The sequence below is a fragment of the Mesoplodon mirus genome (assembly GCF_964341445.2).
Source record: "Mesoplodon mirus genome assembly, chromosome: 18".
NCBI classification, from domain to species: Eukaryota; Metazoa; Chordata; class Mammalia; order Artiodactyla; family Ziphiidae; genus Mesoplodon; species Mesoplodon mirus.
Window position 1 is genome coordinate 18,279,625 of NC_138994.1, and position 12,310 is coordinate 18,291,934.

A 12,310-nucleotide genomic window follows, 5' to 3' on the forward strand; every position below is an offset into this window, starting at 1 on the left:
GCCTTCGCCTCCCTCCCTCTCGTCTCCTTAGTCCATTAGTTCCACAGTCTGCCCACCCCTACATCCACCTGGAAACCATTCCTCTCGAATCTGCCTTTCCTTGGCCATGTAAGAGGCCATCCTTGGGCTTCCCTGGTGGCACAGTGGTTAAGAATCTGCCTGCCAGTGCAGGGGACACGGGTTCGATCCCTGGTCCAGGAAGATCCCACATGCCGCAGAGCAACTGGGCCACAACTACTGAGCCTGTGCTCTAGAGCCCGCGAGCCACAACTACTGAGCTCACACGCCACAACTACTGAGCCTGTGCTCTAGAGCCCGCGAGCCACAACTACTGAGCCCGCAAGCCACAACTACTGAGCCCACATGCCACAAGTACTGAAGCCTGCGCGCCCTAGAGCCTGTGCTCTGCAACAAGAGAAGCCACTGCAATGAGAAGCCTGTGCACCCCAATGAAGAGTAGCCCCCGCTCACTGCAACCAGAGAAAGCCCATGCGCAGCAACAAAGACCCAACGCAGCCAAAAATAAATAAAATTTTAAAAAAGAAAAAAAAAAGAGGTCATCCTTAAGGGAGGCCAGGACCTTCCGCTGCTCCTAAACCCCACCTTTCCAAGGGGGCCCACACCCCTTCCCCTGTGCTGAGCAGCTGACACTAGACTCTGAGCCATTCGCTTGCTGTCAGTATCTGGTCCCATCTCCCTTGAGCACCTCTCTTGTATCCCTGAAGCCAGCCTGAGACAGATTTCCAGGGACAGGGACTGCCCCCCCTCACTAACCCTGATGGCAGAGAAGGCAGGCCAGGGCTTCCAGGCAGGTACCATGGGGTGGTGAAGGGAAAAGACAACAGCTCGAAGAGTTTGTGCCTGTATTCTAATGTGTCATTACCCTCATGGCCTCCGTCTTAATGCCTGATGGCCATGTTAACAGTCACTGGGCTGCGACACTCAAGATCAGGGACCACGTCTTCATCTTTGAAGCCCTAACATGGTGCCTGGCTGATAGGCCTGTGTGGATAAACAGTTAATCCTGGGCCACAGAGTTCTCCAGGCCAGCATCCACCATGCCCAACACCCAGCCTGGAGAGCTTGCAGGACAGGTACCCAGCCTCCACAGCAGTGGACACAACACTTCCCCAGCTTCCCAGGGCCCCGAAATACTTTTAACAACAAGGCTTCTCATTTCTATTTCTCAGAATTACTCCCGACACTTCTGTTAAGGGATGATGCCTATTTCCTCAAGCTCAGGCAATTCTCCTAAGCCCCAGGCCCAGCTGTTCCTCAGGAGAAACACCATCTGTAGAGCCTCTGGGTCTAGGGACCTGTTGCTTCTCACACGAGGGTGACAGCTTGGTGGCGGGGTAGGCCAGGAGGCAGGACCTTCGCCTCTAGCTGGTTGAGAGCGGCAGCGTGTCAAAACGGCACCCTTCGATTTCCTTCACGTGTCTCAAAGTCTGGCTTCCTCACTCATCTCCTGGTGCCTTTCATCACAGTGTAAACATCTGTCACACAGAAAACTCGCCTTTAAAGTGGCTGACAAAGCACCATTTGGGGAGAATGTGCACAGTGGGAGCTTCGCTGCTCCCACTTCCTGAGTCCCCACCGGGATTTTGGTCTTGTCTCTGGCAGTGCCGGTGCTGCGGCCTGAGGGCTCCTTGGATCAGGGCTGCTGCGGGGCCTCAGTCCTTGGCAGTGGGATCCCCAGAGCAGAGTGAGCCCGCCAGCTGCGGGCTTCGGCCACCTGGCTGGGGGAACAGAAGTCTTCCAGGAAGATCTGGGCCAGGTTCCGGAGCCTCGCGTTGGCTGAGAGGGAGAAGCGCAGCATGCACTGGATCACGGGGATGGCAGTCAGCTCAGGGTGGGAGCTGGAGCCCGGCGAGCTCAGGTACATGATCGTGGTGACGGCAGACAGCACGGTCTCCTCGTTGGGACTGGACAGGCAGTTGATGATGAGTGGGACGCCCCCAGTCTGCAGGATGTGCTCCTTGTTGGCCCTGTCTGAGCACAGGTTGCAGAGGCCTCCTGGGGAAGAGCAAGGTGAGTCTGGATGCCTTAGCCCTGGGCCTCCTTCCATCTTTCCTCTGCCCACTGAGTCCCAGGGAAGGTCCAGGCCTGAGAAGGTGGCCCAGGGACAAGGGATCTGAAGTCTATTCTGATCTCCAGCCCTCCCTTTCAAGATTCCAGAAAGGCCTGCCTGACCTCCGCTGCCCAGCCTTCTGGAAGTGGGCACTGATCCCTTTCCCTCTTGGTTCAGCCAGCTCAATGACTGATAGGCTTTCCTTTTTTTTTTTTTTTTTAAAGTAGAAAACATAAACAAAACCCACAGTGTATCATCACTTTAGAAGAATTAAGAAATATAGGTAAGGGGTGGGATAGGGAGGGTGGGAGGGAGGGAGACGCAAGAGGGAAGAGATATGGGAACATATGTATACGTATAACTGATTCACTTTGTTATAAAGCAGAAACTAGCACACCAATGTAAAGCAATTATACTCCAATAAAGATGTAAAAAAAAAAAGAAATATAGGTAAGGTGATGGTTTCAGAGGTATATACATATGTCAAAACTTATCAAGTTATACTCTTTAAGTATGTAAAACTTATGTGTCAATTATACCTCGATAAAGCTGTCAAAAATATTAGAAGTCAAAATATAAACCATCTTAATCCTACCACCCATTTAACATGTTTTTCATCCCACAATTTTTAAATATGTGACTACATGTAAATATTTAATAACAATGTGATACTCTTATTCTGTAAGCCAGCTGTTTTCATTTAACCATGTCCTGTGAACATCTCTCCATGCCAATAAATCTACAATCATGGCATCATTTAATAGCTGTGCAGTCCACCACTTTATGGAAACAGCATAATTGAGAGTTTAAAGCATTTCAGCATCATTCCCTCATCACTATTAGTAGGAATCTGGGGGACAAAAGAAAAGGACAGAGTGAGAGACCCGTGGTCCTGGATCTAAGAACCACTGCTCAGGTAAGATGCCCGGACCCCTCATTCTCTCCCGTCAGGCCTGAAGCACTCGATGTGGGAAGCTGATTTTCGTGGGTCCTGAGTGAGCTTCCTGCCATCAGGGCACCCTCACCCTTAGGTTCCTACTCCAAGTAGAGAACGAACTTTTAGCTCATTTGCATAACATGGCCGACCAGTCCTGAGTGTCCAATCAGGAGTGAGTTACAGCCCACCCACTTCCCAGGCACCTCTAGAAACAAGCAAAGAGGGGACCTTCCCCCACCGACCGGCAAAACCCAACTAGGACCTCTTTCCCAGCAAGAGGGGACAGGTGCAGGGAAGTGGGGCAGGCCTGGCAAGGATCTCCGCCAACTCCAGGTAGGTAGAGCCACCCCTTCCCTAGCAGTACCTGGGTAGGGAGACATTTTACCCATTCAGCCTCCAAGGACTTCCCACTGCATTTGGAATAAAATCCAAACTCCCTTCTGGGATCCTTGCATGGTGCCACCCTCTTGCTAGTAACCAGCACGTCACTGCTCCCTGGCCAGTGTGGTTTCCCTGGAGTACCCCATTAGCCACTCCCTGCCACATCCAGGCACTTCCCTCATCACCCTGTCTCATTTTCTTCATATGCTTAGAACTTTGAGAAATCTTCGTGGAATTTTCTTGCTCACTGACCGCTGAGCCCCACTAGAAGGTACTGTGCCATGAGGTCAAGACCTAGGCTGTCTTGGGATTTCCCTGGTGGTCCAGTGGTTAAGACTCCACGTTCCCAATGCAAGGGGCCTGGGTTTGATGCCTGGTCAGGGAACTAGATCCCACGTGCTGCAACTAAGAGCCCGCGCACCGTAACTAAAGATCCCGCACGCAAAAACGAAGAGCCCCCGTGCCGCAACTAAGACCCGCCGCAGCCAAATTAATTAATTAATTATTTTAAAAAAAGAAAAAAAAGACCTAGGCTGTCTTATTCCCAAGACTTCCTGGGTTTCTGCCACAGGGGGCGCTCCGCAAATATTTGCTGGAAGGATTTTAAAGCAGTGAGCAGGGGAAAAGGGTTGCACTGCAGAGGGTCAGGAGGCTGGATGGAATGGCTCCCTGGGACCCTGCGCACCTTGGACATCTGCAGTTCTGAGGGACGGAAGAGGCTGAGTGGTGCTCCTGAACCAAGGAAGATGGGCAGCAGGAGGCAGACTCCAGGCACCGATGGAGAGGTCCCTCCCAGTGTCTACCTCAGCACCCATTCACCCCAGTGGAGCCCTTAGCACAACCTGGGGTCATCCTGCTGACTACCTTCTTTACTTGCTGTCCCCCCATCACTGGGCACCACAGGGTAGTGATTTACCTCTGTATTTCTGGAGCCTGCAACTGAGGATTCTCGCTGGACACATACTGGGAACATGACTGAACCCCACGAAGAGTTACCACCACCCCCATTTAAGGGAAAGAAGCTGAGGCTGTTGAGTAACTTGACCAAAGTCCCAGATGATGGGGAGCCCTTTGCTACTCCCATGGGAAAGGGTGTCCCTTCAGAAACCACAAGGACAACTAATCCTACCATGGGCAGATGCCAGGCTCAGCCAGGAGCAGGGACAAGTAGAAATGCTGTGGCACAACTACTGAGCCTGCGTGCCACAACTACTGAAGCCGCGTGCCTAGAGGCCGTGCTCTGCAACAAGAGAAGCCACTGCAATGAGAAGCCCGCGTGCTGCAACGAAGAGTAGTCCCCGCTCACCACAACTAGAGAAAGCCCACGCGCAGCAACGAAGACCCAATGCAGCAATCAATCAATCAATCAATCAGTAAATGATGTCACCTCTTCTAAGAGCCTTCCATGACCACCCTAATCAGTCCCTCTCCCCAAGAGGCCCTCCCCTCACCACCTTCACTTCTTTTCTTCATACCAAAGTAGAAAAAAAGAAAAAGTAAAAAAGCAAAAGAAGAAAATATTCATAGATTCTGACAGAGGACTCATATCCAGAATATATAAAGAATTCCTACATATCAGTAAAAGATGAACAACACAATTTAAAAAATGAGCAAAAGGGCTTCCCTGGTGGCGCAGTGGTTGAGAGTCCGCCTGCCGATGCAGGGGACACGGGTTCATGCCCCGGTCCGGGAAGATCCCATATGCCGTGGAGCGGTTGGGCCCGTGAGCCATGGCCGCTGGGCCTGCGCGTCTGGAGCCTGTGCTCCGCAACGGGAGAGGCCACAACAGTGAGGGGGCCGCGTACAAAAAAATAAAAATAAATAAAAAAAAAAAATAAAAAATAAAAAATGAGCAAAAGACTTCGATAAACTCTGCACAAAAGGGTCAATATATGAAAATGTGCTCAACATTCCTTATCAGAGAAATGAAAATTAAAACCACAATAAGAGGCCACTACACACCTATCATAATGGCTAAAACAAAAAAAGACTGATGATCCTAAGTGTTGGCGGGGAGGGAGTGCCACTGGAACTCTCATATGCTGGTGGTGAGGAGTGTAACATCGTGATTACGGTGGAAAGCTATTTGGCAGCTTCTAACACAGTTAAACATACATCTACCCTACGACTCAGCAATTCCACTCCTACCCAAATCTATCTGAGAAAAATGAGCACATATGTATACAAGGAGTCTACCTGAGAGAAATGAGTACCTATGTATACAAGAAAACTTGTACAAAAATTATCACAGCAGCTTTATTCATAAAGGTTCCAAACTAGAAACAGCTCAAATCTCCATCAGCAGGTGAATGGATGAACAAATTGCGGCCTATTCATATAAAGACATGAACTAATGATACTGTAACAATTTGGATGAATCTCAGAAACATTATGCTGAGTGAAAGAAACCAGATACTATATCCTGTATGATTCCTTTTACATGAAGGTCAAGAACAGGCAAAACTGATCCATGGGGATAGAGGTTAGAATAATGGTTACCTCGGGGTGGAAGACACTAACTGGCCGAGGGTACGAGGGACCTTTTTGGGGAGATGAAAACATTCTGTATCTTGATTTAAGTGCTAGTTATATTGATGTACATATACCTTAATGAATTTAAAAATTCATCAGGGCTTCCCTGGTGGCACACTGGTTGAGAGTCTGCCTGCCGATGCAGGGGACATGGGTTCGTGCCCCGGTCCTGGAAGATCCTACATGCCATGGAGCGGCTGGGCCCGTGAGCCATGGCTGCTGAGCCTGCGTGTCCGGAGCCTGTGCTCTGCAGCGGGAGAGGCCACAACAGTGAGAGACCCGTGTACCGCAAAAAAAAAAAAAAAAAAAAGAAACCCTTTGGGCTTCCCTGGTGGCGCAGTGGTTGAGAGTCCACCTGCCGATGCAGGGGACACGGGTTCGTGCCCCGGTCTGGGAAGATCCCACATGCTGCGGAGCGGCAGGGCCTGTGAGCCACGGCCGCTAAGCCTGTTCATCCAGAGCCTGTGCTCCGCAAGGGGAGCGGCCACAACAGTGAGAGGCCCGCGTAACCAAAATATTCGTCAGACTGACACTTAAGCTATGTGCATTTCACTGTATGCTAATCCTGCTGCAATTTAAAAACTGGTTACCAGACAAAAAGGAGAACAAGTTCTGACTGGCGGATGAACATATTTTGGACAAACCTGGCAAGATAAAGAGAAAGAGAACAAGAGGCAAAGGCAGGGCCCTTCTAGGTGTGGGGAGCCACAGAAACCCTCGGGAGAGACAAAAGAGAAAACCCTAGTGCAGTCTGGGATGAGAAAGCTGGCGGATCAGAGAGGGCAGGTAGGGGATCTCAGGTCACAGAGCAAGTAGGGCATTGGTGCTGGAAGGGACAGGAGGGTCTAAGTATTGTCCTGGGGATTAAATGAGGTCATGCTGACAAGTGCTTAGCCAGCACCTGGTGCCTGAGAGGGCTGGGCAAGTCCTTGGAGACAGTGGCTCAAGACCGTTACATCTGAGGATCCGCCCGAGGACCCGCCCGCCCCAGGGTACTGGGCTGGCCGTGGTCAATCCCAGGTCAAAATCTTCACTGGAGGCTATTTGTTCTTGGGTTTTATTTCAGTATCTTGAAGATGGTTCTCTCTGAAATTTCAGGACAGACATTCAAGGGACAGAACAGCATATAGAGAAAGCTACTATTATATGTAAGAAGGTAGGAGACAAATATACATATATGTATATGCTCACATTTGCTGGTTCCATATGAGGGGGGAACAGGGTGGAAGGGATAGGAATGGTAGTGAGACCATACTGGTAATACAGTTTTGACTTAAACAGATATGTTTTGTATAAGTTAAAAAAAACAAATTAAATTCTTAAAAATCATGTCTTTTCACACTTCTGACCTATATTTCAGTTCTAAAATTTTATCCTACAGGTACGCTCCCACAAGTAAGAAATGACATACAAATAAGGGTACCCACTGTCACACTGCTCATGAGAGCAAAATGGAAACAACCCAAATGGCCATCCTCAGGGGCCGGCTAAATGTTAGTCCCTTCATGCAGTGGACATCATGCAGCATTTACAAAGAATCAGGCAGCTCTTTATGGGCTGATACTGCAGGTGTGCCAAGACATGGTGCTAAGTTAAAAAAAAAAAAAAAAGACAGAATATAGATACAGTATATTACAACATGTGTAGGATACGCAAAAAGGTATACATAGTATACAAACAAATATATAAGTATTTGTTTATCAACCCCTAAAATATCTCTGGGAGGATACACAAGAAACTAGTAACAGTGGTTGCCTCCAGAAAAGGCTACAGACCGAGTTACTGTTTATTACCTACCCTTTTGAATTCTGTACCATGTGAGTCAATTATGTAGTCACATAAATTAATAAAACACACACGCACACCCTGCTTGTGCCTAGAACTGAGAGGAAGGGGGATTGGTCTCTGCCAGTCGGGGAGGGAGGGCGGAGGGGCCTGGAGCCAGCCTTCCCAGCTGGTGTGGAAGGGAGCAGTGGGGTGAGGACCTTGAATTCACCTCTTTCCTGTAACAAGTGGATGGCTGAGGAATTTCTTTTTAAGCAGAAAGATGTGTGACCCCAGGACACTAAATGATCAGTGAGAGAAGGAGGTACAGGGGAACCCGAGAGTACGGAGGATGGAGCGAGGGCTCTGTGGTGGGCAGATCTAGCTAGAATCCCAGGAATGCCCCAGGGGACTCGGATGAGCAGAGCAAGCAACTCCACCTCTCTAAGCCTAGGTTTCTTTATCAGTAAAACGGGAAGAGAGAATTAAATAATGTAAGACCCCTCCCTGGCACACAGTAGATATGAACCCAGTATGCACTTGTTTATAGCCTCGGAGGCTGGCACAGGGCATATCTTCAACCTACACACAGAGAAAGGGCTGGCACATACAGGTAGGGTTTAACAATGAGAAAGCAAGTGCCCACGTAACCAGCACTGAGGTCAAAGACTGAAACACTGTCATCAGTCCAGAAGCCTCTGCACGTTCTTTCCTGTTTCAGCTCTCTCCCCTTCTCAGAGGTGAACCTCTTCCTGACTTGTAAGCAATGCAATAAAATAATTTTAAATTAATAAGCAGGACCTTTTAAATTTTTAATAAAAAAATTTTTACTACACACACACCCCTAAATACTATAATTCAATTCTGCCTTTTTTTGGACTTCATAGAAATGGAATCACACTGTACATATTATTATGTGTCTAGCATCATTTGCTTAACGTTATGTTTTTAAGATAATTGCAAGGAGCTGTAGATTGTTCATTTACCTTGCTAAGCAGTATGAATATCCACAATATTGATAATTCATTCCACTGTTGACCGTTTCCAGTTTAGGACTGTTACAGACAATACTGCTGGTGACATTTTTGCATGCGTCTGGACGTGCATGTACCTAACCCTATGATTGTAACTGCTGGGTCACGCGGCATGCCTATCTTCAATTTTACTAAATCCTATTTTCCAAAGAGAGGCGGCTCAGGATTCATCTACCAGCCTTTTTCAGTACACCACCACCATCTGGTGGCAGCTACAGGTATTGCAGGAAATAGAACAGAGGAAAGCGATTTAACCTGAATCGTGGGAGGCCACCTACTTGCATTCTGTTGTAGTAACAAAACTGCCGAGTATTCCGTGACATACTAGGATTCAGCCAGTTTTCATGAAAGCACAGAATTATCTTCTGGTTCCTTTACATCTCCATACACCATCCAGAATGGTGCAGGTGTGCACACACAGCATATAAGACACCAGAGAATCAACCAATGGTGCTTCAGTCCAACACTCCTAAATTAATACCAAAGCCTGCCAGAGTTTTTATTTGGGGCATGAGCTCTGAATTCTCTCGCTCATTCAAGTATTTACTGAGATCCTGGCTTTTTATCTGGTTCCTGATAATTCACCCACTTCCTATCCCCCATCCCAAATGAGGGTGGCTCTGGCCTGACCAGTGCCTGTCTCCCCGTGGTACTTCCTCCTACTACTGCCCGGACACCCACTGTGAGGCTAAAGATCAACTTTCATACCTTTTCCTATCATTCAATGATTTTTTCCAGAAGGACTGAATCCCTGGAACAGATGGGTGATAAGACACTATCCCATCCTACCTCACCTCTCTGGGAGACTCGGGAACTGTTTATCCTCAAAGGGGTCTGGATACCTAGGGGACCTTGCAGCTGCAAGCACTTTATCTCATTTAATTCTCTCAACAACTCTGTGAGGCAGGTACTGATCCTCCCCCACCTGACCGATGATGGGAGAAGGGAAATCACATGCCCAGAGTTAAGTCGGGGAGTGAGGACTTGAACCCAGGCCTGCCTGACCCCAAAGCCCCAGTCTTACCAAACTCCCTATATTCCTTGGCAACAAACCAACATTGGTTTTAGTTCGGCCAAACCATGGCCATGGGCAATCTAACCCAGCAGTTATTCCAGAACCAAACGCACTCAGGGCTGCAGCACGAAGTCATGGCCAGGACTCTGCGCACATTCCCCGGCCCCATCCTCGTCCCAGGCCAAAAGGCTTGAGCATTCAAGACATAACAAAGATAAGCAAGGACTCTGATCTCATGGAGATCACCATCTCAGACCTGCCACCAGAGACAAAAGATTCAAAGCTACAAAGCCCAGCACAGAATAAGCACTGACAGTGTTTCCCATTTAGCACCATAGACATTAACAGAAAACGGCAAGAGTAATAAAATAGGCTTCTAAGCACCACAGGGACTTTCCTTTTATTTTTTTTTCGGTACGCGGGCCTCTCACTGTTGCAGCCTCTCCCGTTGCGGAGCACAGGCTCCGGATACGTAGGCTCAGCGGCCATGGCTCATGGGTACAGCCGCTCCGTGGCATGTGGGATCTTCCCGGACCGGGGCACGAACCCGTGTCCACTGCATCGGCAGGCGGACTCTCAACCACTGCGCCACCAGGGAAGCTCTGCTCTAGAGTCTTTGCCCACGCTGTGCCTTCCCATAATGGCCAAACCAGAAGTAGCCCCTCCCTCCCCTGCTTTCTCTCATCACCCTGTTTATTTCTTTCAGAGCCTCAGCTTTCTTGTTTGTCAACCATCTGTCTCACCTACTAGAATGTAAATTCCTTGAGGGCAAAGACCCTTTTCCCAACTTGTTCACCATCTCTCCAACATCTAGAACAATACCTTGCTCGCACAATATACGCCCAATAAATATCTGTCCAGTGAATAATTCAGTAGGTCTTAGACCATAACAACTACAGGAGTCACAAGCCATTCCAAGTCACCGCTACTTCTCTTGATGGTAAAACTTTTTTTTGGCTGTGCCCCAAGGCATGTGGGATCTTAGTTCTCCAACCAGGGATTGAACCCGTGCCCCCTGCAGTGGAAGCACGGAGTCTTAACCACTGGACCGCCAGGGAAGTCCGATGGTAAAACATTAAGTCAAAGATGTTTAAAAAGGGCACTCAACTTTTTTCCCTCCAGTGGGGCTTCAATCCATTCCCTCATTTTTGATCTCACCTCTAAGCGGGAGGGAAGCTAGACAGGCAGAGGGGGCCCTGGGAGTTCCAAACCTGATTCAGGCGAGCCGTGACCTGGACGATGTGTGAACCGCGGAGGCTAAACAGACATCGCGAAAGTCTGCCTTCGCAGCTGAGGGACTGCCTAAGAGATTGCTTTCCCAACAACTCACTTCTAACTCATTATCTCATTACAGCCCATCAGGCATCTAGGAGAGCGGCCCCATCCTTACCAATAGCAAACTCCACCAGGGTCTCATTCTCCTCCGACAGTGAATCGAGGAATAAATCCAGGACCTGCAGCTGCCGCAGATACTGGTAGTTACTGGGGTCATAGGCGAAGTTGGCGAGGTTGGCCAGTACTTGCTCCTTGGCGTCTGCAGTGGAAAAGCGGCACTGGAGCCAGGTCCGGGGCGGCGATCGCGGCCAGACCCCTGCCTGGTACCTTGCTCCCCACCCTGCCGCTCTCACCTTGGCTCTCGGTCGCCTGGAATTCCGTGACCAGCGCCTGCAGGTATCCCAGCCGGCCGACGTGGGGGTCTACCTTCGGCTTCTGGGCCATGGTCGGGCGGCGGAGGAACCCCGGGGGACGGGCAGGGGAGTGTGGAAGGTGACGCTGGAAAGCGGGCGAGAACCTCACCTGGGCCTCGCCGGGTCCGGAGAGGGGCAGACCGGAGCGGGAAATAGGTTCCTTTCCTGGCTTCAGGTTCTGCAGTAAGGTTCCTTTCCTGGCTTCAGGTTCTGCAGTAATTTGCAGCTGAAATTGGGCTGGGGAAATGGGGTGGGAACTCAGGACCTCGTAAGAGTAGGGAGTGAACATCCAAGTTGGGGAGCAGGAGACCAGGACGCAGTTGCGCGCCGTAGGAGGGAGGAGCAGCGCTCAGCTGGGCTTAATTTTTGGCTCAGTTCCGGACTTCCGGGGGAAGCCGCGCTTAGCCCCGCCCCGGGGGCGGAAGGGGCGGGCCGAGGAGGGTGAGGGGCGGGGCTGTCATTGAGCTCCCTGAGCTTGCTTCGGGTGCTTACGCCGGGCGCTTCAAGCCTCTTGTCTCAGGCAGGTGGCGATCCGCATCGTGATGGAAGCGGTCATGGAAGGTTGCGGATGCGTTGAGGGGCCCCTCTAGGGCCCTTAGGAGCTCAGAGGTGCCGGCGCGCCTATATGGGGGGCTGTCGGGGCAGAAGCACCTCCAGATGCCCCTTCACTTGACGGAGGGGTGCAGTTCCCCCACACACACCAAGGGCCCCCAGGAACGCAAGTGTCGGCTCCCTGTGTCCCCCACGTGGGTCCTTTTGAAACGGAGCAGGACCCTATTAGGGTCCTTGCCCCCCATGTCCTCAGCCTGCCTTTTGTCTGTGGAAAAACTTTAGCCAAAGAATAAGTTTAATCAGAGAAGTGAAAAAATGCAGAAATAGAGGAAAACA

At 50.0% G+C, this 12,310-nt stretch overlaps 1 protein-coding gene across 3 annotated transcripts; it reads right to left on the bottom strand.

Moving 5' to 3' along the window:
- Window positions 1-7: 7 nt before the first annotated feature.
- Window positions 8-12,147, bottom strand: ARMC7 (armadillo repeat containing 7). Of its 3 annotated transcripts, none has more exons than XM_082604023.1 (3): window positions 11,363-12,147; window positions 11,125-11,268; window positions 8-2,016 (listed from the first exon to the last, which is right to left on the bottom strand). In XM_082604023.1, the coding sequence occupies exons 1-3, from the start codon at window positions 11,709-11,711 to the stop codon at window positions 1,655-1,657; spliced, it is 855 nt and encodes a 284-aa protein (XP_082460149.1). In that variant the 5' UTR covers window positions 11,712-12,147; the 3' UTR covers window positions 8-1,654. The 3 variants fall into 3 exon arrangements, with proteins under 3 accessions (XP_082460149.1, XP_082460151.1, XP_082460150.1); XM_082604025.1 differs by having other exon boundaries at window positions 1,767-2,016; window positions 11,189-11,268; XM_082604024.1 differs by lacking the exon at window positions 8-2,016 and adding an exon at window positions 2,517-2,921.
- Between the last annotated feature and the right edge of the window lie 163 nt (window positions 12,148-12,310).